The sequence below is a fragment of the Nomascus leucogenys genome, chromosome 24, assembly GCF_006542625.1.
Source record: "Nomascus leucogenys isolate Asia chromosome 24, Asia_NLE_v1, whole genome shotgun sequence".
Taxonomy (NCBI): Eukaryota; Metazoa; Chordata; class Mammalia; order Primates; family Hylobatidae; genus Nomascus; species Nomascus leucogenys.
The window spans coordinates 13,365,624-13,393,171 of record NC_044404.1 but is presented as its reverse complement, the minus strand read 5'-3'; the positions used below and the strand labels follow the sequence as shown (position 1 = coordinate 13,393,171).

Genomic DNA, 27,548 nt, shown 5'->3' with positions numbered 1-27,548 from the left:
ACCGTACAATTCACCTATTTAAAATGTACAATTCAAGGTTGTTGCGGCGGCTCATGCCTGTAATCCCAGCACTTTGGGAGGCCAAGGCAGGTGGATTGCTTGAGCCCAGGAGTTCAAGACCAGCCTGGACAACATAGGGAGACTCTGTCTCCAAAAAAAAAAAAAAAAAAAAAAAAAAAAATACAAAAACTTGTTGGGTGTGTTGGTGAGAGTCTGTGGTCCCAGCTACTCAGGAGAGGGAGATGGGAGGATCGCTTAAGCCCTGGGAGGCAGAGGCTGCAGTGAGCCGTGATTGCACCACTGCACTCCAGCCTAGGTGATAAAACAAGATCTTGTCTCAAAAAAAAAAAAAGAAAAAAACTTAAGAGTACAATTTAATGGGTTTTAGTATATTTATACAGTGGTGCAGCCATCACTGCAATCAATTTTAGAACATTTTTACCATCTTCCCTCTTAAATTCTGTCCCCATTAGCAGTCACTCCCCTTTTCCCCTCCCCCATGCCCTAGCAACCACTAACCTGATTTCTGTCTCTATGGAGCTACCTGTTTTGGATATTTCATAGAAACAGAATCAGACAATGTGTGGTCTTTGTGACTAGCTTTTTCACTTATGTTTCAAGGCTCGTGCATGTCACAGCATATACAGTACATTTCATACCTTTTCACTGACAAATAATATTGCACTGTATGGATTTGCCACATTCTATTCATCCATTCATTAATCTGTGGACATTTGCGTTGTTTCTGTTTGTTGGTCATTATGAATAACACGGCTATTAAAGCAGCATCCATGTGCAAGGTTTTTTTTGTTTGTTTGTTTTTTGTTTTTGTTTGTTTGTTTTTCTGAGATGGAATTTCACTCTTGTTGCCCAGGCTGGAGTGCAATGGCACGATCTCAGCTCACTGCAACCTCCGCCTCCTGGGTTCAAGCGATTCTCCTGCCTCAGCCTCCCTAGTAGCTGGAATTACAGGCAAGTGCCACGCCCGACTACTTTTTGTATTTTTAGTAGAGACGGGGTTTTGCCATATTGGCCAGGCTGGTCTTGAACTGCTTACCTCAGACGATCTGCCCACCTTGGCCTCCCAAAGTGCTGGGATTGGAGGCGTGAGCCACCATGCCTGGCCCATTGTACAAGTTTTTGTGTGGACATATGTTTTCATCTCTCTTGGGTTTATACGTAGGAGTGGAATGGCTGGGTCACATGGAAACATCACGTTGAACCTTTTGAGGCCCCCGGGGGTTTTTAGTGAAAGACTCAATGTCTCTCATCATGACTTTGGCCCAGAGACTTGGCCTTCCCAAGCCTTAGTTTTCTTACCTATATAATGAGAATGGATTCACTCAACAAATATTTATCAAGCACAGACTATAGGCTGGGCCCTGTTCTGGGTTCTGGGACAAATTCCTGTCCTTGGGGAGCTGACTTCCAATGGGGAGAGCTGGATGATAAACAAACAATGACTTCAATATAGCAAGTCCAAGAGAAGTGCTCCAGAGAAAAGGCAAAGGAGGAGACGGGGGATGCAGAATGGGGGAGTATTACTGTTATGGGATCTTTAGGTTGTCATTTTTCTGGCCAGAAACCTCTGTGGCTGGGGGCGCCTTTGCCCAAGTTTTGCTCAGGCCCACTGGGTTTCCTTCACCTACTTGGCCTGGTAGGTTGAGCTCAGCTCACGCTACTGGCCTGGGTCCCACACCTGCAAATCAGAGGAGGAATGGCAAGGGGCGTATGAGTAAATATGGGGTCCGGCCACTGTGCACAGACAGACATGCCAGCTGCTGCAGCAGGATGAGCAGCTCTGGGTGCCGGCAAAGTCGCTGGCTCTCTGCGAGGCTGCAGCCAGACCAGGCGCACTGCAAGTAGCTTCCACAGTTGGCACCAGGGAACACAGTGGCATTCAGAAGCTTGGAGACACCAGGAACTGTAGGGTCCAAAAGAGGGAGTCAGAGCCCTGGCTTAGGGAGCTCTCAGGTCTGGGGTCCCTGAGGGGCCACAGCTCTTCTCTTCACCCACAGCATGGCAAGCAAGGGGCACGTCTCAACCCTGTTTGTGTTACAGCTCTTTTAGTCTCACCATTCAGTGGGTCCTGAGTTCTTGTCCTGCGACAAGGAAGAATGAGGTACACAGACAAGAGGAAGTGCAAGACGAAGAGGAGCTTTATTGAGCAATAGAACAGCTCAGAGGAAACTGGCAGGGGGCAGCTCCTTTCTGCAGCCAGGGTGTCCCCACAAGTGTTCAGCTCCTAGCAGAGAGGGTAGCTCCTCTCTGCAGCTGGTCATCCAGTCATCTGTGCAGCTCTCAGCAGAGAGGAGACCATATAGTGGGTGGCTCATCTCTGCAGGCAGGTCATCCCATCGTCTCTGTAGCTCTCAACAGAAAGGAGGCCCTGGAGTGGGTAGCTACTCTGCAGCTGGTCGTCCTGACACCTGCTCAGCTCTGGCTGATCTTGGGGCCTTTATGGGCCTCAGAGGGGAAGAATTGCATGATGATTGGTCCATAGGTGGCCATGGGTGAGTCCAGAAAAGGCACCACAAGTTCCCACTCTGCGGAACTGGCAGCCCAGCCCCCAGCTTTCAGACTCTCCTAGCCTAAAGGTAAGGTCTCACTGGGGACTCACCACCGCCTTCTGCTAAGGAAACTGTCTGCCTCCTGCTGTTGTTTTTGGCACCTAGGCTGTAGGTGCCAAGGGGTGCCTGCTGCCATCAGCCCCCCCTCGGCTTCCCTCCTAAGCTTGTCAGTTCCCAAAGTCCAGAGGGGGCCAAGGCAGCAAGGGGCTAGCATGTCAGCACTGCCCTGAGTATGCAAACATCCAGCCGGGCTGCAACAGCACCCAGACTCAGCCCCGACTTTGCTCCAAGATCAGAGCTGGCACCAACAGCAGGGAGAAGCCAGGCAGCGGGAGCAGGCACTTCTGAGCCTGCGAGGGTGGGGGACCTTCTTGGACCCCAAGAGTGCCGGGATGCCTGGGTCTGCAGCGGCAGTTTGGGCAGCTGCAGCTGCACCCAGGAGTATGGGGATCCTGCCTACTCTGAGGAGCATGAGGCCTGGGTCTGCAGCCAAGGTTTGGGTGGCTGCAGCTGTCCCCAGGGGGCAGAGCTCATGCCTGCTCTTGGGCCCCGAGAGCACAGGGATGCCTTGGTCCACAGCTTTGGCTTGGATGGCTGCAGCAATAGCTGGGGAGCTCCTGCCCCAACACAGAGGGATGTGACTCCTGCTTGTCCCCAGCTCCCACCGGCTCCATGGAGCATGTAGCCCCAGCCTCGCCTCCCTACTGCAGCTGGCATGATGGCAGTAGCCACTCCAGATGGCCTGCCGCTGCCATCATTACAGTGTTAATGACATCCTCAGTGACACTGAGCTGAGACCTGTAGAAGGTGGGGGAGCGAGTCTTGCAGATATGCAGGGGTTGGGGGGATCACAGTCGTCCCTGCTCATCAGATCTTTTTGCCAGAATTGCATGTAGCCACATTGATTATCTGTGTCCTCACCATCTCGGGAGTCAATTCTTGTGAAGTTTGCCCAAAAACATTATTTTGAATTCATTAGAAGCTCAGGGTCGTGAACAAGCCAAGTGTAATGAAAACACTCAGCCTTGGGGAAACCTGGGAGGACTCTGGGAGGAGGTGGCATTTGACTGCCACCACCTTCTATTGAAGGGTAAATAGAAATGAGGAGGGTCTCTCTGACTGTCCAGTCCCTATCACAAGGAAGCTCTCTGGGGAGCCTCTGCACCCTTCTGAAAGGAGACAAAGGGGCAGCTCAAACGGGTCAATGGGGAGTCCAGTGTAGAAGCTGCCCCAGGATTCCTGAAGCCAGGTTGTCTTTGAGGAGTGCTTGAGGCTTAGGAGAGTCTCTACCCGGGCCGGCTCCTGGTTTTATGCAAAGCAGCAGAGCTTCCCTGCTCCACGCCTGTCCCTATTCTTAACAGAAGCCTTTGTTTCCTCCCAGTGCCTTCCCCTCACCCTCCTCCCCAACCTGCCAAGGCCACCAACCAGAAGCTAATTTGAAACAGTACATTTGGGAGCAGGAGAGAGGCAGAACAAGGCAAGTGTCTGCTTTGCCCCCAGGCCAGCCTGAGGGAAAACCTCCACTAGTGGGCATCTGGCCTTCCTTTGTCTTGGTTGAATCAACAGTCCATTCATTCATGAGAAAATTCATTCAACAAACATTTCCTGCACATCTCCTCTGTGCTGCCCCCAAGCAGTCCCCAGGCTGGAAGGGGTGAAAGAGGGGGGAGAGCCACAAGTAAATAAACGCATGCCATAAAGTGTTTCTGGCATTCTGACAGCCATCTTCATTGGGTGCACAGCCCTAATAGGTCTCAGTCTGGGAAAGGGGCCAGATGCAGGACCAGCTACATCATTTGCAGGTGCAAAATGAAATGCAGGCACCTCATTCACAAATTAAGGATTTCCACAGGCCGGGCGCGGTGGCTCACGCCTGTAATCCCAACACTTTGGGAGGCAGAGGTGGGTGGATCACGAGGTCAGGAGTTCAAGACCAGCCTGACCAACATGGTGAAACCCCATCTCTACTAAAAATACAAAAATTAGCTGGGCATGGTGGTGCACACCTGTAATCTCAGCTACTCCGGAGGCTGAGGCAGGAGAATCACTTGAACCCAGGAGGCAAAGGTTGCAGTGAACTGAGATCACGCCACTGCACTCCAGCCTAGGCAACAAAGTGAGACTGTGTCTCAAAAAAAAAAAAAATTAAGGATTTCCACAGCAAACCACTGAAACAAGCGTGGGGCCCTCCTCAGTGTGGGGGCCTGTGGAACAGCCCAGATCACGTGTCCACAAAGCTGATCTGGCTCCTACTCCTCAAGAGGTTGCCAATCAGACACAAGATTTGGACAGGTTATTTCACCTCTCTATTTTCAGTTTCTTGATCTGGAAAAGTGAGTTTGTACCCGCCACGTACATTGGGTCGTTTGGTAACCACCCAGTGGGTTCTTCCTGCCTGCTGCACAAACAAAACCAATCCATTGAGACCATGGCATTGCAGTAAACAAAGAGTTTAATTGACCCGAGACTGGCCATACCATGCAGGAGACAGAGTTATTACACAAATCAATCTTGTTGAAGACTTGGAGGTTAGAGGTTTTTTCTTTTTCTTTTTTCTTTTTCTTTTCTTTTTTTTTTTTTTTTTGAGACAGAGTCTTGCTCTGTCGCCCAGGCTGGAGTGTAGGGGCACGATCTCGGCTCACTGCAACCTCCGCCTCCCAGGTTCAAACATTCTCCTGCCTCAGCCTCCCGAGTAGGTGGGATTACAGGCACCTGCCACCCCGCCTGGCTAATTTTTGTATTTTTAGTAGAGACAGGGTTTCACCACATTGGCTAGGCTGGTCTCGAACTCCTGACCTTTTTGCAGGTGAGGCCACTCTCATCCCCTAAAGCAACCTTAGAAAGGTCCTGTCCCGGGGTGAGGCAACAGGGTAAGCAACAGGGTGAGGAGAGAGGTATTCATTCCTGGTTTTACAAACCTGTTGTTTTTTCTCTCTGGGTCCCAAAACTGAAGGGCAGCCCTCAACCCCTTCTGGCCCCATAGATGTTCAGTGTTTGACTAAGATGAAATAGGCCAGGCGCGGTGGCTCACGCTTGTAATCCCAGCACTTTGGGAGGCCAAGGCGGATGGATCACGAGGTCAGGAGATCAAGACCATCCTGGCTAACACGGTGAAACCCCATCTCTACTAAAAATATATTAAAAAAAAAATTAGTCGGGCGTGGTGGCAGGCCCCTGTAGTCCCAGCTACTTGGGAGGCTGAGGCAGGAGAATGGCATGAATCCAGGAGGAGGCGGAGCTTGCAGTGAGCTGAGATTGCGCCACTGGACTCCAGACTGGGCAACAGAGCGAGACTCTGTCTCAAAAAAAAAAAAAGAAAAAAAAAATGAAATAAAGACCCAACATGATCTGAACAAAGTGTTTTTATGAACTCATGAAAAGAGTCCTTATTAGAAAGGGCTTAGGCAGGAGGCAGGCTTGGGGGGTTGCAACATGTCTGATCACTTTCTGCAGGCTCCTGGCAAGCAGTGATCATTAGCGGATTTTGTTCTGGGGAGGCTCAGTGTCAGCACCACATTATGGGATTTTATGGGATTTATGCACAGAACTTTCCTACAAAGCAAGGTATTATAGGACGGATTAGGCAGTTCCAAGAAGCCAAGGTCCTGGCTCCCCTCTCTGTCTTATTTTTTGGGAGAGTGTTTCAGAGGCCGGTGATCAGGGGCTCTCTGGCCTCACCCCTGTAAAAGAAGCATGCTTTTACAGAAAGATCATACGGTGGATTTTTTTAATAGAAACTCATTATAAAACATAAACAATATGTAAAAAGGCATTAAAAGAAGATAAAAAGCATAAACAATATGTAAAAAGGCATTAAAAGAAGATAAAATCAAGATAAGATAAAAGTGCCATCATCCACAGACAGCCACTGTCAACATTCTGTGTTTCCTTCCTGTCTTTTTTCTGTGTGCAGGCATGTGTGTGCTCACAGGGAGACAGAGAGCTTCAGAGCAGGGAGCAGAGACAGAAGCAGAGAGGATGGGCTTTGATGTCAAACCGAGCTGAATTGTAATCCCCTATCTGCCACTCACTGGCTCCATGAACTTGGCCAAGTTGCTTTACCTCTATTTCCAGTGATGTAAAAGGAGACCATAGATCCTACCTCCAGGGAGTTCTTTTGATTAAATGAGATTAAATGAATATAAAGCATTTAGTGTACAACCTGACACACAGTAAATCCCAACCAAACAGTAACTAAATAAATATGGATATATACTATGGGCCTTTTCGTTCCAAAAACGGGATCATACTGGTGACTCAATTTTGTATCCTAACCCTGTAAGAATTTCACTGCTATCAATATGGAAAAATTGACTTCTATTCCCAGGCAGCTGAAAAGTAATAATGATACAATTTCCAATTATACCTTGCTTCCTAGACTAAACTTTTAACAATGTAGTATACTGTCAATATACTTTTTGTTTTTTTGTTTTGTTTTGTTTTGTTTTAGACAGGATCTCACTCCAGTTGCCCAGGATGGAATGCAGTGGTGAGATCACGACTCACTGCAGCCTCAACTTCCCCAGCTCAGGTGATTCTCCCACCTCAACATCCTGAGTAGTTGGGACTACAGGCACACATCACCACGCCCGGCTAATTTTTGCATTTTTAATGGAGACAGGGTTTCACCATGTTGCCCAGGCTGGTCTCAAACTCCTGGACTCAAGCAATCTGCTCGCCATGGCCTCCCAAAGTGCTGGGATTACAGGTGTGAGCCACCACCATACCTGGCCAGTGTGCACCGTTTTTTTGTTTGTTTGTTTTTTGAGACAAAGTCTCGCTCTGTTGCCCAGGCTGGAGTGCAGTGGTGCTATCTTGGCTCACTACAACCTCCACCTCCTGGGTTCAAGCAATTCTCCTGCCTCAGCCTCCTGAGTAGCTGGGATTACAGGCGCATGCCACCATGCCTGGCCAATTTTTGTAATTTTTAGTAGAGACGGGGTTTCACCATATTGGCCACGCTGGTCTTAAACTCCTGACCTCAAGTGATCCACCTGCCTCAGCCTCCCAAAGTGCTGGGATTACAGGTGTGAGCCACCACGCTTGGCCAGTGTGCACATTTTGTTTGTTTTTTGAGACAAAGTCTCACTCTGTCACCCAGGCTGGAGTGCATTGGTGCTATATTGGCTTACTACAACCTCCTCCTCCTGGGTTCAAGCAATCCTCCTGCCTCAGCCTCCCAAAGTGCTGGAATTACAGGTATGTGCCACCATGCCCAGTTAATTTTTCTAATTTTTAGTAGAGATGGGGTTTCACCATGTTGGCCAGGCTGGACTTAAACTCCTGACCTCAAGTGATCCACCCACCTCAGCCTCTCAAAGTGCTGGGATTGCAGGTGTGAACCACCACGGCTGGCCCAGTGTGCACGTTTTTTGCGTTTTGTTGTCCTTGTTTTCCTTCTGCCCATCGAAAATCCAACTTGCACCTGACTGAGGCTGCAGGTTCGTAAAATCCAGAGGATCTGCCTGTTCCACCTGTGTTCCAGTAACACCACTTAAAACTGCATGATTTTGACATGTTACCCCGTCCTCTCTGGGCCTCAGTTTCCTCATCTGTGAAATGGGAACAGCAATGGTGTCCCCTCAGCAGCAGGCTGTCGCAGCCAAGTAAGATACTCCACATGACGCACTGCACCTGGCATCTAGTAAGCATTCAGTAAAAGGTAAAATAATTAAGTTTCTTGAGTTTGAGACATAATCTTCATATTACAAATATATGCACTTCCAATTTGTTTTCTACTTGTTTTTATAAACTGATTAGGGCAACATGCATTAAGATATTGAAATAGTCCGGGTGTGGTGGCTCACGCCTGTAATCCCAGCACTTTGGGAGGCAGAGGTGGGTGGATCACCTGAGGTTGGAAGTTTGAGACCAGCCTGGCCAACATGGCAAAACCTTGACTCTACTGAAAATACAAAAATTAGCCGGGCATGGTGGCGGGCTCCTGTAGTTCACCTACTCAGGAGGCTGAGGCAGGGGAATCGCTTGAAACTGGGAGGCAGAGGTTGCAGTAAACTGAGATGGTGCTACTGCACTCCAGCCTGGGTGACAGAGCGAGATTCCAACTCAAAAAAAAAGAAAAAAGATATTGAAATAATTGGCCAAACAGAGCTTTTCAATGATAGAGTAGTCATTGAAGGGAGCCATGGCTGGCAGGAAGCACCTTCATGCACTCTGCCCACGGAGAGAGACAAGCCGGATGACAGGCAAGCTAACCCTAGCCCTAACTCTAACCCTAACCCTAACCCTAACCCTAACGGTAACCTGGACACAGGTGGCTGAGGACCCAGGATATTCTGCAAAGCCAGGGAGTCTCCTGTCTGCCTCCCCACCTGAAGGCAGGGACTGGACTATGCTTGTCATCTTAGACAGCCCTTCTAAAAAATGGCAGAGACATCATAAATCCTGAGAGAGGCCCATTGTCAGAGGCAGTTAGAAGCAGTGGTCTTGGGCAAGTTATTGAATCTTTGGAGGTCTCTGTCCTCATCAGTTCAGTTAGGTCCAGATGAGACATTACCTTTAAGGAGCGAAAGAAGTACCAGGGTGTGGTAAGCACTCAATAAATGGTAGCTCTTTGTGATGACAAATCCATCACTAGAGTCACAGGCTTTTGTTTTGTTTTGTTTTAACCTCTCAATGAAATCAGTCTCCTGCGTGACCTCTTTAACAACTTCTTCTTACAGTGGATATTAAAACCTGGGTTAGGCCGGGCATGGTGGCTCATGCCTGTAGTTCCAGCACTTTGGGAGGCCAAGATGGGTGGATTGCTTGAGCCCAGGAGTTTGATGCAGCATGGGCAACATGGTGAGGCCCCATAACTACAAAAAAAAAATACAAAAATTAGCCAGCTGTGGTGGTGCGTGCCTGTAGTATCAGCTACTCAGGAGGCTGAGGCAGGAGGATCGATTGAGCCCCAGAAGTGGAGGCTGTGGTGAGCCATGACCACACCACTGCATTCCAGCCTGGGTGACAGTAACGCTTTATTTAAAAAAAAAAAAAAACCTGGGTCTTTGTGAATATATTTCCAGAAAGAGTATAGATAGAAAAGTAGATTTTTTTTTTTTTGAGACAAGGTCTCACTCTGTCATCCAAGCTAGAGTGCAGTGGTACAATCACAGCTCACTGCAGCCTCCACCTCCTGGATTCAAGCAATCCCCCTGCCTCAGCCTCCTGAGTAATTGGGACTATAGGCATGCACCACTGCACCTGGCTAATTTTTCTATTTTTTGTAGAGATGGGGTTTTACTATGCTGTCCTTGAACTCACTAAGTTGCTGGTCTTAAGCTACTGGACTCAAGTGATCCTCCTGCCTCAGCCTCTCAAAGTGCCGGGATGACAGGCATGAGCCACCGTGCCCAGCCTGGAAAGTAGATTTTGCCTTCTTGAGACTGCTTCATTTATTTCTTAGGACTTGACAGACTGAAGTTTGCTAGCTTGCTAGTGGTAGAGGAGAGACGTTGACAAACTGAAAACAGTCCACAGACCAAATCTGGACCACTGCCTTTTTTAATACAGTTTGAGAGTCTGAATGGTTTTCAGTTTTAAATGGTTGGAAAATAATCAAAACAAGAATGATATTTCATGACGTGTGAAAGTTGCATGAAATTCATATGCCTGCGTTCATAAATAAGGTTTTATTGGAACATGCCCACACTCATTCATTTCCATTTGGTCACTGCTTTGATGCTAGAACAGCAGAGGTGAGTTGTTTTGAGAGATCCATGTGGCCCACGTGTTTCAACAGAGATCCATGCGGCCCCTTTATGGAAAAGGTCCGCTGACTCTTGGTTTAGGGTAAGGATTTAGTATTCCCATGGCCCCAGCTCTCTCCCACCCACCCTCACGACTGTCTGTCCCTGCCTCCCCGGCTCCCCGCTCAGCCCCAGCCCCACCCCAGAGAGTGTGTTCCTTGAGGACATGAAGCCGGGAGAAGGACACAAACGACCACTAGCATCTCCCTGCCAGGCACCACCCCAGGCCCTGCAGAGATGTCATTTCAGTAGTGACAACATTCCTACTTTAGGGATGAGGAAACTGAGGCTCAGAGAGGCAAATCATCTGCCCGAATTTACACAGATAATAAGCGGCAGAGCTTGGATCTGACCCCAGCCATGCTAGCGTCAAACCCATACTCCACGCCCTGGTTTAGAATTACGTGACCGGCCCAGAGGCAGGACACAGGTGAGCACCCGTGGGTGCCCTCTGGCCTCGGCCCAAACTTTCTCAGGTGACACGGTGACACCCTGGGGCCTGTTCCCTTGCTAAGCACATCCCTCCCACTCCTCCGTGTTCCTGCCATGTTTCAGCCTTGGCTCCCGCCTGCATTTTCACCCGACCCTGGCAGCCAGAATAAACACGGCTGCCCCAGCACCCGCTCCTATGGAGCCAAAAGAACTTACTTCCCTGCTGCCATGGCCTGGGATTCCAAACAATAATGAAAAAAAACCTAAGCCCGTGCCCAGAAGAGACAGACACGATTCCATGGAAAATACTCACCTGTGGCGGGGCGTGGGGGAGGCATTTCGTGGACTGAGGGGAGCCGTCTAACCTGCTTTTATGCGTCCAGTTTTACCCACCAGGCCTCGCCGAGGAGGAAAGGGGCCCTCTTGGCGAATGTTCTGTATTAGGAAGGGGACGTGTTTTATGAGGGTTTTAAATCGTCTCTGGCCTTTGCAGATTTGCTTTCCTGGACCATGGTCCCCATGGTCCCCCCAAGGGATTTTCCACTCACCTGATGCCTGTTTTCTCCTCTCTGTTGCCTCTGGCCAGGCAAACTGCCCAGTCGGCCATTGCATACGACTCATGTTTTCCCAGGAGCCTGTCTCCATGAAGAGACCCTCCAGGGCGGCTGATGTTAAACTTCGTGGAACACTTTTTTCCACTAGACCAGGAGGTTTTCCAAATCTCCCTGGCTGAACACTGCCAGCTTGTTCTGCTCAGGGGAAAGTAGCCAATTGTCCCGCAAAGCCATGTACATGTGTGAGTCCACGTGTGTCTGTGTGCACATGCATTTGTGTGTGTCAATCACACCAAGTCGTTGGTATTAAAATCCTGCTCAAAAGCTGGAGGAAGGGTCAGGAGGGAGGCAGAATAGCTCAGCAGTGAGCACAGACCTACTGGGATTTGGCTCCTGTGACTGCAGTCTCTTGGGAGGGGAGGGGAGAGGAAGGAAGGGGCCCCCCATCCCCACCCCAAAGTCCCTGAGCTGGGCACTCATGGCAGCAGAGCTCCAGGTGTCACTGTTCACCCATCATGAGCTGGTGGCCCATGGCCATCCCTGGCCTGAGTACCAATGGCCTCCTCACTGTTCCCCCGACATCCACTCAGTTCCCAGAGCTATCCTGGACCCAGCAGCCTGAGCAGACTCCGAAAACAGAGATTCCAGCACATCTGCCCTTTGCTCCACAGCCCCCTCCCAAAAGCCCCCATCGCACTGCAGATGAAACCCAAAGACCTCCTCCTGCCTGCAGGCCCCAGCCTCAGTACTTTTCAAACCTCAGTGAGCCAAGGAGCACCTGGGGATCTCGTTCAGTAAAATGCAGAGCCTGATTCAGGAGGGCCAGGGTGCGGCCTGGGATTCTGCATTGCTTTTTGTTTTTTTTTTGAGACAGAGTCTTGCTCTGTGGCCCAGGCTAGAGTACAGTGACACGATCTCAGCTCACTGCAACCTCCACCTCTGGGGTTCAAGCGATTCTCCTGCCTCAGCCTCCCATATAGCTGAGATTACAGGTACACCCCACTGTACCAGGCTAATTTTTGTATTTTTTATAGAAACGGGGTTTCCCCATGTTGCCCAGGCTGGTCTCAAACTCCTGGCCTCAGGTGATCCGCCTACCTCAGCCTCCCAAAGTGCTGGAATTACAGGCATGAGCCACCGCACCCGGCCTGGATTCTGCATTTCTAACAGGCTTCTGGTCCAGGAACCGCAGGGTGAGTGTGGATCCTCACTGCACCGGGGGAGCTGAGCCATGGAAAAAGTTAGTTCTCCCGACTGCAGCTCACCTCTTCCCTTCAGCCCAGAAAGGCTCCTTTCACATTTTCAGGGACAGACCTGGGATGTGAAATTTCAAACTCTGCCCTGAGTTAAATTCCGGCAGGGGGTACCAAGAGCAAAGGAGAAAGGCTGGGGGAGGGAGGGAAAGGCAGAGAGGATGTGTCCCTTCTGTTCTCACTGAAGCTAGGCCACAGCGACCCTCAGGGCCAGCCTGCTGAACTGTGCACACACGCGTCACCCTCACACAAGGTCTCCTTGGCCCCATCTTCCCAGGGACCTCGGGGGAGGGCAACAGAGGAGGTGACAGTTTCTCTCTGAGCAGTTGATGCTGGGAGAAAACTGTGGCTTGCAGAGCTGCCAGTCCCACAAAAACCACATCCTGAAAGGTGGACCAAGAAAAAAAAGGCCACCATCCACCTCAGGCCAGCTTCTGGAACTGTCAGTTCCTTTGGGGAATGTCTGATATGTTCTTTTTTCCTCTGATTTCATCCCAAACCTTTTGAGAAGCAGGTTGCGTGGCCTTGCACAAGTTACTTAGATTTACTGAGCCTGTTTCCTCCTGCAATAAACGGGCATGTGCCTCCCTGGGCTGTTAAGGAAATTAAATCAGAAACTGTGTAAAGGCCCTGAGGCACTAAAGGTCAATTTGGGTTCCCGACCTCCTACCCACCCACTGTCTGCCCTCCATCCCAGGCACACAACCAGAGAGATGTAAGAGGGACCTAATGGTTACCCAGCCGGTCTGGCATCTGACCAGGGTGGGCTAGTTGGGGTGAAAATGCATCTCTGTATATGAGTTGCTTCATATCTTTTGGCTTTAGTTTCCCCAGCCATTAAAGTGTGTCGGGGGTTGGGGAGGAGGACTATAATCTTCCCAAGCCCTTTTAGACTTGGGGTGTTGACCTTACATGAGAGAAATGCCTGGAAGAAAAGCATAGCTAGTTAGCAGGAACGCTGCGAGGCTGGAAGCCAGGCAGCTCGGAGGCGCAGTATCCTATCTAGGCCACTAGGCGGCTCCGAGGACAACAGATGAGCAAAGCCCGCTTTTGCAGCCTGGTTCTGTCTTCATATCTTTCCAGGCTTCTTCGCAGGCCTGGCGGACACCAGCCGCTGCTGGGTGGGAAAGGCCTGTCACTCCCAGGCTGGAATCTCTTTCCCATTTTTACAGACCTCGAAGATGGGAGGAGGCCGTCACCACAATGGAGTCCGGCCCTGGGGTCTGATGGAGACATTGGTCCGCCCTTCGGTCAGACTCTTGGAGGCGTTGAGGGGGTCTCTGCTCTGCAACCCTTAGCTGAACCCCATCCTCCACTTGTCTCCTCCCGTCTGGTCAGAGTGGGAAGAGGTCTGGATTGGGATCCCCCTTCTGCACGTCCTGGCTGGGTAACCTGGACGATGGGATAATAGTCCCCCGATTGCAAGGTCAGGGGAAGGACTAAGTGTCAGAATATAGGCCCTCAGTGCAGGACAGTTGCTCATCCTAAGCCTCTCCCGCCTTTTGCTCTTCCAGTGGCTTTTCACCCAGAAGGAAGATCCTCACCTGCAGAACTTCTCCCCAGAACTAGGTCTTTGCAGGTGACGAGGTAATCCCAGCCTCCCCTCCCCGCAGATCAGCGTTTTTCGAAGTGACTTTCTCACCCGGGCGGAGCATTAAAAGTACCGATCCCAGCGCACCCAGCCCTGCTGAATCAGAATCTCTGGGGGTGAGGCCCAGGAATCGCCGTCTGAACAAGTCGCGGGCTGGAAACGGCTGCCCCAGATTACAGGGCAGCTCCCTGCTTCGCTCTCGCTCCTCCGGCCCCGGGAACGTGCAGGGGGGCGGGAGGCAAGTCCCATCAGCACTTTGAACTGGGGCTGCTTTTTAGTGACTCACCTCCCAGACTTCCTGCAACAGACAACTCTAAATAGCTCGGTCCCACCCTCTAGCAGGGGAGACATTCCGGTCGGGAAGGGCAGGAGGTTAGAAGGTGGGTGCCCCGCCAGGGCAGTCCAGGGAGACCCAAGGACAGGAGACGCTGGCTGCACAGCACAGGGGCGCAGGAATAGGACGTTTTGTTTGCAGGCTTTTGTTATTAAGGAAATTGCTGTCAGTCAAGGTAATTCTAGCTCAGATGAGCAATAAATATGCTCCCAGCTAATCTTATGGGGATTTTATTGGCACCCGGAGCAGAGGTTCCTTTACCCTGACTACTCCCTCCCCTCAAAGCAAAGTCCTGCTCCCCAGAGGCTTCCCCCTAAGCATCGTGAGGGACTTGGGTCAGGCTTTTAAAAGTCCACTCTAAGTGAACACAGAAGAGGTCCGGGCAAAGGTGAGGAGTGGCTTCCTGATCCTACCTGGAGGCCGGGGATGACCAAATGACCTGAAATAAAACCCTGGGTGACCTGGTTGGATCAAGGCATACGCAAGCTCCCCCGGGCCTGCTCCACACTCAGGGGTGATCACCTGGCCCGCGGGCGGCCCAGGCAAGGAGGAATGTCTCGAGAAGGCAGCCGGCTCGCCGGAGTCGGTTCCAGCGTGTTCGAGTTACAGCTGCGAGCCCTCAGGGACACCGGCGGCAAGTCCCGGCTTGCAGAGAGGGGAGCCAGTCCCGGGAGAGCGCGAGTCCCGGCGAGCCCGAGTGCGCGCCTTATGCGCGCTCCCCGCGACGGCGCAGGGGGAGGGGAGGCCGCAGCAGCCACTCAGAGGAACGGTAGTGAAGCCTCCCAACAACTTTAACTGTCAATCAGGCTTAATGGGGTATTAAAAAAATGGGGGAAAAAGGGGCCGCCCTCTCCGCGACGCGGCTGCCCGGGGAGCGAATGAATAGGGCCGCGCAGACCAAGGCGTCCGATCCACGCGCGCTCCACACCCGGACCCTCTCCAAGTTGGAAAGGACAAAAAGAAGGCAATAAATGCTAAAAAGGGAGAGAAGGGGAGCTGGATCGAGCGGCAACTCCCAGCCTCTGCTGGAACAGAGAGGGAGGGAGGAAGCCGGAGCGAGCGAGCGCGCGCGAGGGCGAGCGCTGCACGTAAAGAAACTGACACCCGGACCCCCCACTTCTCCTGCACGTTGCTGGCAATCAGATCGCGTTTAAGCAATTTCCTGAGCCCAAGAATAGCAATGAGTCGGGAGACTTTCGCGGGCTGAAATTGGGAGCTCCAAGCACTTTTTCCCCCCACTTTTTTTTTTTTTCCTGGAGACGGGGTGGGGGTGGGGGCGCTACAATTTGGAAACAGCCTTTTTTTTTTTTTTTTTTTTTTTTTAATCTTGCACTTTGAAACCGCGCGACCGAGGCAGGGTGCGCGCGTGTGGTTGGTGCCTTTTTTTTTTTTTTTTTCTTCCCCTCCCTAAACTCCTCTGTCAGTCTGTAAACATTACCTGAGAATTCCCCAGCCGAAACGGCTGCTGGGGCAAGAAACTTCTTGTTAGAACTTTCCACCTCCGGCTTCCCCCTCCACGTCTTTTACCGTCCCAACCTTAGGAGACGCTTTTTCTCCCCCAGAGGAGAATTTATCTTTTTTTTTTTTTTTTCTTTTTCTCACCCGGTGCTTTGCATTTGGGAAGAGGTGATTTCAAGAGTGGCCAGGTGGGACGCCTCTCTCCTCCTTATTCGGTTTACTATTTATTGTTCGGGGTGTTTTTTAATTCCTGTATTGCTCGGCCCGGGGAGTTTCGCCCCCTGCCCGGCTCCGCGGCGCGGAGGATGGTGTGGAAACGGCTGGGCGCGCTGGTGGTGTTCCCTCTACAGATGATCTATCTGGTGGTGAAAGCAGCCGTCGGACTGGTGCTGCCCGCCAAGCTGCGGGACCTGTCGCGGGAGAACGTCCTCATCACCGGCGGCGGGAGAGGCATCGGGCGTCAGCTCGCCCGCGAGTTCGCGGAGCGCGGCGCCAGAAAGGTACCAGGCACTGCGACTCCAGGGAGTGGGGGGCCGCAGGGGCTGGGGTGAGCCCACCTGCTGCCGCTGCGGGATCCCGCGCCCGGGAGCTGAGAGTCGCCGGCCACCCCACTTCTCTGCGCCACCCACGAGTGCTGAGCTAGTCGGTTTCACCTTGTAAATTTCCCGGGCACCGGACTGTCTTTTTTGGCAGGTTCAGAGTTGATCCGCTCCTTTGGGATCGGTGGCTGGCTGACTGGGCTATTCACCCCCACCCTGAAACTTAGGAGACCCACCCATTTCCCACATTCCTGCCTCCCAAAGGAAGGTGTTGTGCCCCCCTCCCCCGCCTTCCCCCCTTTTTCTTGCCGCCACCCTGGTGAGTGCAGGGTGTGCGCACTCCTGGGTAGAGCTGGGAGCCGCCTGCTAGCTGGCGCCTCGTATTTTCCTTGGCAACCCGCTACCCAGCCCCAACCTGGGCGGCTGCAGCTCTGAAGACACGAGAGGGGGTACTTGGTTTGGGTTTGAAAAGGGAAGAGCGGTCTTGGATGTAGTAGTCTGGCCGGACCGACACTGAGAGGCCCAGGTGTTTGGAAAGCAGGAAAGAGGAGGCCAGGGTAAGCAGCTACTGATAAAGAGCCCTTGTTCTCACCTTCAACCCTGTCCCCTCCCCCCAGTACAACCCCAGGGATCCCTCCCCATTTAGCTGGAAGGTGGTGCTGCAAGGAGGGTCCTGCCCACCAGACACGGCCTTTAACTTTTTGGTGGTCCTGGCACCCCTTGCTCCAGGTTTTGGAGACCTGGTGCCAGAGAGTGGGGAGAGTGAGCAGGCTGTCACCCAACTCCCAGCCCAGGCCAGGCTGACTCACCCGGTGACCAGAGCCATCGGGAGAGGGAGGCAGGCCAGGCTGTCTCCAGCCAGCCCTGTGAAGAGGAAAAGAGAAAACAGGGAATTAGTTTGAAACTTAAACTGTTGTGAACTAGGGGGGTGAAAGGGCCGCAAAGCCAGCTGATCTGACATGGAGCCGCATACCTTGGGGATTAAGTAAATATGTACTGTAGAAAACCAAACCTGCATGTAATTCCAGGTTGCTTTTGTTTTGTTAAATACTGCCCTGAGATTTACAATTCCTCCGGGGTGGCTCTGACTGGGACTGAACTTTGGAGCCTGAACTATCAGCCAAAGCCGATCCGATTAACTCTTCCCTAGCCGGGCTGGCCGGAGCCTGTGGTGGCCAAGCTAGCAGGGGTCTGGCTGTCCAGGACTCCCTCTTCTCCTTGGGTGGTTTGGACAGCCGCTTGACCTTGCATTTGGAGGAGGAGTTGGGAAGTGTTTTTAACCCTTGGACACAACGAATAAGGGGAAATCAGAGTTGTTCTCAGCAGTTTCATTTCCTTGAGGCGATGCCCCATAAAAGGGCTCCCGAAGCTCTTTGTGAAGGGGTCTCAAAAGGGCAGATGAGGGTGTCCTTTGCGGGGGGATGTGGGGTTTGGGACAATTGCATGTGATTGTCATTCTTTAGCTGTCTGCATCCCACAGAGACTTTTTTCTGAGTCTTCCAGCTGGCCCAAGTCCTAGGTCTCTTTTACTGTTCTTGTAGCTGACTACAGTAGGCAGATGAGGAACTCTTAGTCAATCTGGAAAAACTCGACTGACTATAAACAATCCTAAATTGAAAGAAGTGTATGGCATTGGGGGGTGGGTGTGATAGTACAGAGTGGAGCCTGCAAGTTCACGCACCGAGAACCAAACCCCACCTAACTTGGACTGGACGTCCTCTTCCAGGGAATCCAGCCAGGGCCAATTAGAAATATGTCTTAAATTGGTGTCAGGGTCACCAAAAACAAAAACAGGATCCATGGGGGCCTGTGAAACTTCGAGTGCCATTCATGCTTGGTTCAGTCATCTGACTCGTCAGGATGACCAGCAGCGCTCCCTGTAACTCGACATTATCTGACCAATTACTGGAGCTACACTTTATAATGAGGCTTCTGTTTGCTGTCATGGTGGGGAGTTTGGAATTGTGGCTTCTTGCCTAACACCAGTGAGAGGACTTTGGGACAAACCCCCAGAGCCAGGAGTGTTTTGGGGCCTAGTGGGGTTGGGAACAAAGGGTCAAGTGTTGAGGGAGTGGGGAATTTATGGTTGGGGACAGGTGTGAACAGTGGGCTTGGGGGTGGCCCAAGAGTACTGGACCAGAGAGGGCCAGTGCCACCCGCAGCCTGCAGTGATACTAGACAGGGGGCGGCTGTGTGGAACCACAGATGACGTTCCTTCTCCTCTTGATGGAAGTGGAGGCTGCATCTGAGAGCTTCCCAGCCTAGATTCTGGTGGCTGCATCTGAGAGCTTCCCAGCCTAGATTCTGGTGGGATTGGATCTGGGGGGAAGACCCCAAAAAGAAAAAAAAAAAAAAGGAGTACCAGAGTCTCTGCAGAGAGCTGACATGTCCAGGAGTTATTTGTTTATTTGGGAAGGAGGGAGAGTTGACAACCCAGTTTCCCATAATGACCTTGAGTTAAATAGGATTTGGCAATATTTGTGGGTGGTGGTGAGCCTTAGGGTGCAAAGGTGGCCCAAATAAGCGAGGGTTTTTTTTTTTAAAGGCACACTAAGGCTGTAAGAATTTGAAAGCTCAGGACACATCTCTCCTTACCCACAGTGCACTGCGGCAGACAGAGGCAGGGCCAGTCATAGTTAGGGTCTGCAGGTGTAAATTAATTTTCTATGCCCTCCTAGAATTCCTTCCACAAAAGCATTCACAAACCTTAAGCTTATTCCCCTTCCCTCCAAGGGAACTAACTTCTGGCTAGTGGTCAGCCCAGGCTCCAGTCTTTGAGTTTGACACGGTGTTAGCAGGAGCCCCTGGGAGGACAAGTGGACCGTTCATTTAGAAGTATTTGTAGGGGCCATTCCAGCCTTTGGTTTGGTATCAAGCAAGTGGCCGGATGAAAGTCTTGGGCCATGATTGCAAACCTTGGGAGGTGGGCAACATACATGGGCCTAACACCATGTCAAGAACTCCAGGACCTTGGCTGGGAGCAGTGGCTCATGCCTGTAATCCCAGCACTTTGGGAGGCTGAGGCAGGCAGATCACTTGAGGTCAGGAGTTCGAGACCAGCCTGGCCAACATGGTGAATCCCCATCTCCACTAAAAATACAAAAAATTATCCAGGCATGGTGGTAAGCACCTGTAATCCCAGCTACTCGGGACGCTGAGGCAGGAGAAGTGCTTGAACCCGGGAGGTGGAGGTTGCAGTGAGCCTAGATCACGCCATTGCACTCCAGCCTTGGCGACAGAGCAAAACTCTGTCTCAAAAACAAACAAACAAAAAAACTCAATTCCCATTTCAGAGAGGTAGTCTGAGGGGAGGTATTTCCGGAGGGTAGTATGGGAACTGGCTTGGAGTTCTGTCTTGCTGTCAGTGAATTTACAGCATGTGGATAGATAGCCCTGTTCCTAAAGCACCCAGCTAGGAACTAGCACTGTGAGTAGATTTATGAACCCCATTCTCCGGCACTTCCACTCAGCAAGTCCTGTGTCCTTCCCATCCCTAGCCCTGGGGCCAGCCCAAGCTCATAAGTCCCTTGACACCGTCTCTGAGAGACCTAGCTTAGCAAACCTACCTGGGGTATCTGTTCGGTGTTTGGCGCAGCTCTGGGCCTGTAGGAAAATGTAGCAAAGATGAATAAAGACCTAGAGTGTGGCCAGGGGCTTACAGTGAGGGCACAAATCACCATGTGTATGTGCTTCCTGTGGTTACCATGACAAATTAGCACAAACTTGATGGCTTACCACGACAAAATGTAGTTTCTTGTGGTTCTGGAGGCCAGAAGTCTGAAATCAAGGCATCAGCAGGGTTCCGGGTTCCTCTCCACTCGAAGACTCTAGGGGAAGATCCTTCGTCATCTCTTGCAGCTCCTGGTGGCTCCTGATGCTCCTTGGCTTGTGGAAGCATGGCTCCAATCTCTCCTTTCATCATCCCATGGCCTTCCTTGCTGTGTGTGTCTAGGTCCCATCATCTCCTTTTTTTTTTTTTTGAAACAGAGTGTCACTCTTATTGCCCAGGCTGGAGTGCAATGGCGTGATCTTGGCTCACTGCAACTTCTGCCTCCCAGATTCAAGCGATTCTCCTGTCTCAGCCTCCCGAGTAACTGGGATTACAGGCGTGCATGCCACCATGCCCAACTCATTTTGTATTTTTAGTAGAGATGGGGTTTCTCCATGTTGGTCAGGCTGGTCTCGAACTCCCAACCTCAGGTGATCCACCAGCCTCAGCCTCCCAAAGTGCTCAGATTACAGGTGTGAGCCACCATGCCCACCCCCATCATCTTCTTATAAGGACACTAGTTATTGGATTCAGGGCACATACTAAATCCAGTGTGATTGCATCTCAAGATCCTTAACTAGTTATAGCTCCAAAAACTCTCTTTCCAAATGAGGTGACATTCTGAAGTTCTGGATGGGCATGAAGTCTGGGGGATGCCACACGGTGGAAGTGCAGAGGAGCAGTTAATTTATAGCAAGCACTCATGAAAGGTTTCATGAAGGAAGGAGCATTTGACTGAGCCTTGAAGAAGGTCAAGAGTTTCAACCAGAAGGGGTGTGACAAGGGCAATCTAGGTGCAAGAAACCACCTGATCAAAAGCTCTACCTGGCTGGAATTGTGGGAGGGAAGTGGAAAGGGAAGCAAGAAAACACTGTATTGTGGGATAAGGAGGTAAGCAGGGAGTTTATACCTCAGACTCTGAGTCAGGTCAGTACTGGTGAGAATAGGAAAAGAGAGAAAGAGAAGAGAAGGGTCCAGACAGGTCATCTGTGGGTCCCTAGAGTCATCAGGCCAAAACAGCTGCACTAACCAATTTACAGGGGAGAGAGCAGTGGCCCATCTCTCCCTCCTCACTCTGTGCAGCCTGAAAGCAGGCAGGTAGGCTACCTGTTCTACCTGTGACATCTAGAAGTGTTTCCACTTGGAGCATCGGTCACAACTGACCTTACAAATGAGGCTGTCTCATGAATAGACAAACATCTTCTTACTCCCCCAGGCCCTTCCCTTGGGGGAACAAGGGTGGGTGTCTACCTCTGGGACCACGCCCCCCTGCAGTCTTGCTCACCTGTGCGGGAGGCCAGAGACTAAGCTTTTATTTATTTATTTATTTACTTACTTATTTATTTATTTAAAAATAGAGACGGGAGTCTTGCTATGTTGCTTAGGTTAGTCTCGAACTCTTGGGCTCAAGCAATCCTCCCTTCTTGGCCTTCCAAAGTGCTGGGATTACAGGTGTGAGCTTCCACACCCGGCCAGGACTGGGTTCTTGACCCTGGAAAAGTTACTACCTTCTCCAGGTTGCAGCTGAGAAGCACACCTATAAAATGAGAGGGGTTACAATGATCCCTAAGATCCTGGCATGCTCGAAAATTCTCATCTTACAGATCAGTCAACCCAAGAAAGCAATGGATTACCAGGCTTCCCTGAGTTGCAAGCAGGAGACTTCCGGGTGAAGAAAGCATCTGTCCCCATCACTGATGATCTCAGGCTTTGCTAGTCATCAGATGCCACCAAATGAAAAAGAAGCAACTCAGAGTTGGAAGATGTGCTGTGTCCCAGCTCCGCCGAGCCCCACACCCGTTTAAAACTCCTCAACAGGTAGCTGTCTGCCGTGGATTTATTTCAGCTCTTGCAGAAGACGTTAATATTTCCAAACTGTCGCTTCTAAGGGAATAAGGGACCCAAGTTCCCTAACTAGCATGTCAAACAAAATTTCCTGTTTTTTTCTCCTAAATTCACCAACTTGTCTATTTGGGCTTTCAGGAATGCCTCCTCCATCTAGTAATATTGAATCTGAGTCAAGTTCATTTTCAGTGTACCCAGCCCTTCTGCTAATTCTCGTTTCGACTTCAAGCTCTTCTGAGCTTCTATCTTTTCAGGTGAAGCGCACTTGTTTATGGCTGCACAGATCCCTTCCAAGCCCTTCTGATCTCTGCATCATTGCAGTTACTTTCTCTGGTTCATTTCCATCTTGGTACTTGCCGAGGCCATCTGCTTTGAGAAAGTGATCTCGGCTGTATTTATGAGGTGTCCTTTCTACCCAGGAAGTGTATCTGGTTGTCACAATCGCCGTAACAAAAGCCCTTGTCTTAACCTGCCACTACCAGCGATATCCTGCCACAGTTTTGAGTATCAGTGCGGGATGGGTCCCACACACTACACGTTCTCCCTTATCCTTGGACAAAAGCATGAACACACCTAGAATTTTATGAGGTCGTGCCCACCGTTGTCTTCAGGAGACACAATCCAAAAATGTAAGTCCATAAGATACTTGAAACATTTCAAACATATTATTCAGATGAACCATGAGGATTAGGAAACCACTGAAGCCCATTGGAAATGAGAAAAGTGAGTCTATTTAGACACTAGCATGCCCAAATGTGTGCTCATCTGCTGTGGCACCCCTGAAATGAGTGAGATCTTAGAATCTGAAAATGAGCACATGCCTAGATTCTCAACAAGAAAGTGCCGGGTTAGCAAATGAATGGTTGGTGGGAACTCATTCATTTATTCACTTATTCATACATTCAGCACATTTATTGAGCACCTACTATATGCCAGGCGCTGTTCTGGGCACTGAAGGCATGCAAGGAGCAAAGCAGATGAAAATCCCCACCCATGTAGTGAGAGCTGGCATTTTAGTAAGGGAGACAGATAGAAAGCAAGATCAGTAGAACAGCATATTCTCAAGCCTGTAATCCCAGCACTTTAGGAGGCTAAGGCAGGCAGAACACTTGAGGTCAGGAATTCAAGACCAGCCTGACCCAACATGGTGAAACCTCCGTCTCTACTAATAATACAAAAAAACCCAAAATGCTGGGCATGGTGGAGCGCACCTGTAATCCCAGCTACTTGGGAGGCTGAGGCATGAGAATTGCTTGAACCTGGGAGGTGGAGGTTGCAGTGAGCAGAGATCATTCCACTGCACTCCAGCCTGAGCAACAGTGGGAGACTCTGTCTCAAAAAATAAATAAATAAATAAATAAATAAATAAATAAATCAGCACATTGAATTGTCATCATAAACAATGAGGAAAAAACCAATGAGGCAGGAAGGATGGGAATGCAAGGGCCTGAGATTCTAGGTAGGGTATAAGGAAGGTCACACTGAGAAGGAGACACGAGGAAAGACCTGAAGGAGGCGAGGGCATGGTGGGAAGGGAGCAGTAGCGTTCCAGGGAGAGGACAGAGCAAGGGCTCTGAGGAGAGAGTGGAGTGTCTGAGGACCGAGAGGTGGCCAGTGTGGCTGGAGCAGTGAGTGAGTGGGGAGGAAGAACTAAGGGGGACAGGTTCCCATGTAGGACAGGTAGACCTAGCTGGCCCCAGGACTCAAGCGTCATGCCCTCATCCAAGCCTTAGCAGGATCCCCTGGCTGCTGTGACAGGCAGGCGGTGGAGGTGTCAGGCCAGGAGTGGGGGACCTGCTAGGAGGCTGCCGGATCTCCATGCCTCCTCCAAGAATATCACCCAGACTTGCTTTGCCACCTTCTTTGAGAGCTTCCCAGAGCTCAGGGAATGCTGTCAGCATTGCACTAGAGTTTTAGAGGATGCTGAGGGCCTCCTCTGATATCTTTACCGTCAAGATGGAAGTGTCTGGGCTGAGGGAAGTGGAGAATCTAGGCAGGCCAGGGTGGCACTGTTGGAGGGGGTGGGAGGCAGCTGGCATCCAGCCCTCGGGGCTCTGCTGGGCAGCCCTGCTCCTAGCCAGATCCTGATCTTTCTTGCTGGTAACTTAGGTGAGGAGTGACAACCAGCTTCAGGGTGACACGGCTCCGAGGAATCGTGACTACGTTGCCCCCGTTCATTGATTCAGCAAACTAGGCCTTGGAGATGCAGCAGGGAACCTCATAAACAAGGTTCTCTCCTTGTGGCACTTAGTGTTCCTGGAGTGACCACCATCCCCAGATTGAAAAATCTGACACTGTGGAAGGATGAGTTGACACCAACAAGCAGGCTTCTAACGGCAGTAGTGCTTAACCCCTCTAAATAAAAGCAGATAACTGTGCTGGTGCTCAGAGTGAAGGAGATGCTTGTCAGTCCTGCTTTGTCAAACGACTTCTGGGGCATTGTGTCCATGTGGGCCAGCACTTTGACAGGGCCCTTGACCAACTGGAAGGTATACAGGGAGCAGGCTGGGTGACAAGGGCTAGAAGCCATGATGGGTTGGGTGGCAAATCCATGGGAATATAGTTGACTGCTTAAGAGGCAGGAGAGGGTATCAGCTGCATTCCAGTACCACAGAGGCATGGGACCTGTTCTAGATGGTTCTGGAGGCCCACGCTAGGCCCGTGGGGAGAGCTTGAAAATGCAGACCTGGGCCCTGCAAGAGAAACACCTTCCTGCCCTTTGGAACAGGTTGCTCTTTAAGCAAACATGGTGTCGAGATTTCTGCACTGGGGGAGGTTAGGTTCTGGACAACCTCCCGGGTCCCTTCTACCCTTTGATTCTGTGAGTCATTGTCATGATGTCAGTGAGGGCAATGACACAGGCAGGGGCAGGGGGCAGGAGGAAAAGAGGACACCACCATCAATCAACCAACACTTGAAAATTAAAAGGAGGCAGCCCTTCTCAGCATGACTTCAGCAGGATCCTCGAGCAGTGATGTCATTCCTTTGTCCAGGCTTTCCAGGGTGCTGGGGAGCAGGGAGGAGGCGAGAGGGTGCAGGGTGGGCACAGACTCACATCGTTCACTCTTGCTTGGACTCCTGTGGCTTCCGAACTGGATGCTGATGGCTTCTTTGCATTCCTAGTAATATTCATGACCGTGGTGCTCTACATGTCTGTGGTACCATACGTGATTGGTAATATATATGACTGTGGTAATATACAAGGGGGCTTCAAAAAGGTGGTGGAAAATGGAATTAAAGGATGAAAATAAAAAATACAGGCCAGGCACAGTGGCTCACTCCTGTAATCCCAGTACCGTGGGAGGCCGAGGCGGGCAGATCACTTGACATCAGGCATTCGAGACCAGCCTGTCCAACAGGATGAGACCCCATCTCTACTAAAAATACAAAAATTATCTGGCACGGTGGTGTATGCCTGTGATCCCAGCTACTCGGGAGACTGAGGCAGGAGAATCACTTGAACCCGGGAGGCGGAGGTTGCAGTGAGTGGAGATCTCACCACTGCACTTCAGCCTGGGCAACAGAGCAAGACTGCGTCTCTCTCCCTCTCTCCATATGCACACACACACATATATACAAATATGTATATTTTATTTCTCAACATAAGCTTCATCAAGTTACAAGACACTTTTGTAAGCAATGATACCAGCCATCTAGTCCATCCCTAAATAACTGAAGGTCCTGAGAGTTCAGCCATGTCAATACAGCCTTTTTTTTACATCATTAGCTGAAGAAAAATGGATGCCCTTTGTCTTAGTCCTTTCTCACATTGCTATAGGGAAATATTAGAGACTGAGTAATTTATAAAGGAAAGAAGTTAACTGACTCACAGTTAGTTGACTCGCATGGCTGAGGAGGCCGCAGGAAACTTACCGTCATGGCGGAAGGAGAAGGGGAAGCAAGGCACCTTCTTCACAAGGCGGCAGGAAGGAGAATGAACTTAGGAGGAGCTACCGAACACTTATAAAACCATCAGATCACGTGAGAACTCACTCACTGTCATGAGAACAGCATAGAGGAAACACTCCCATGATCCAATTATGGCTACCTCATCTCTCCCTTGGCAGATGGGATTATGGGGATTATAATTCAAGATGAGATTTGGGTGGGGACACAAAGCCTAACTGGATCACCCTTTAAAGATTTTTTAAGATTAGGAAACAAAAGGAAGTCAGAAAGAGCCAAATCAGGACTGTAAAGTGGATGCCTAATGATTTCCCATCAAAACCCTCACAAAATTGTCCTTGTTTGATGAGAGGAATGAATGGGAACCTTGTCTTAGTGGAGCACGACCATCTGGCGAGGCTTTCCTGGGTGTTTTTCTGCTGAAGGTTTGGCTAACTTTCTCAAAACGCTCTCATTATAAGCAGATATTATTGTTCTTGTCTCTCCAGAAAGTTAACAAGCAAAATGCCTTGAACATCCCAAAAAAACTATTGCCATGACCTTTGCTCTTGGCCGGTCTGCTTTTGCTTTGACTGGGCCACATCCACCTCTTGGTAGCCATTGCTTTGATTGTGCCTTGTCTTCAGGATTGTAGTGGTTAATGCTTCATCCTCTCTTACAGTTCTTTGAAGAAATGCTTCAAGATCTTGATCCCACTTGTTTAAAATTTTCATTGAAAGCAGCCAGATGTGGTGGCTCACACCTGTAATCCCAGCACTTTGGGAGGCCAAGGCAGGTGGATCACCTGAGGTCGGGAGTTTGAGACCTGCCTGACCAACATGGAGAAACCCCGTCTCTACTAAAAATGCAAAAAAAAAAAAAAAAAAAAAAAAAAATTAGCTGGGCATAGTGGCGCATGCCTGTAATCTCAGCTACTCAGGAGGCTGAGGCAGGAGAATTGCTTGAACCCGGGAGGCGGAGGTTGCCGTGAGCCAAGATCACGTCATTGCACTCCAGCCTGGACAACAAGAGTGAAACTTGGTCTCAAAAAAAGTAAATAAATAAATAAATAAATAGTAAATAAATAAATAAAATAAAATTTTCATTGAAAGCTTTGCTCTCATCTGCACCTGATCTGGATGCAGTAGTTTTGGTGCCCATCAAGTGGAAAGTTTGTTCAACTTTAATTTTTCAGTCAGAATTGTGTACACGGAACCAATGGAGATGTCTATGGTATTGGCTATTTTTTTTTTTTTTTTTTGCTGTTAATTGTCAGTCCTCTTCAGTTAGAGCACAAACAAGATCAACTTTTTCTTTCTAATTTGATGTGGATGGTCTGGCACTTCAGGCTTTATCTTCAACATCGTCTCATCCCTTCTTAAAAAGTTATCCATTTATTAACTACTGCTGATTTCTTTTTTTTGTTTTTTGAGACAGAGTCTCACTCTGTCGCCAGGCTGGAGTGCAGTGACATGATTTCAGCTCACTGCAACCTCTGCCTCCTGGGTTCAAGCAATTCTCCTGCCTCAGCCTCCCAAGTAGCTGGGACTACAGGTGCACATCACCA

General features: G+C 50.3%; 1 protein-coding gene across 1 annotated transcript in view; it reads left to right on the top strand.

Annotated features, from left to right (window-relative positions):
* The first annotated feature begins 15,331 nt into the window (after positions 1–15,331).
* DHRS3 (dehydrogenase/reductase 3) overlaps positions 15,332–27,548 on the top strand; it is a 50,160-nt gene continuing 37,943 nt past the window's right edge. Inside the window, exon 1 of the mRNA XM_030805565.1 lies at positions 15,332–16,443. Coding sequence (XP_030661425.1) covers positions 16,249–16,443 — 195 coding nt within the window. The 5' untranslated portion in view covers positions 15,332–16,248. The remainder of the gene's footprint in view (positions 16,444–27,548) is intronic.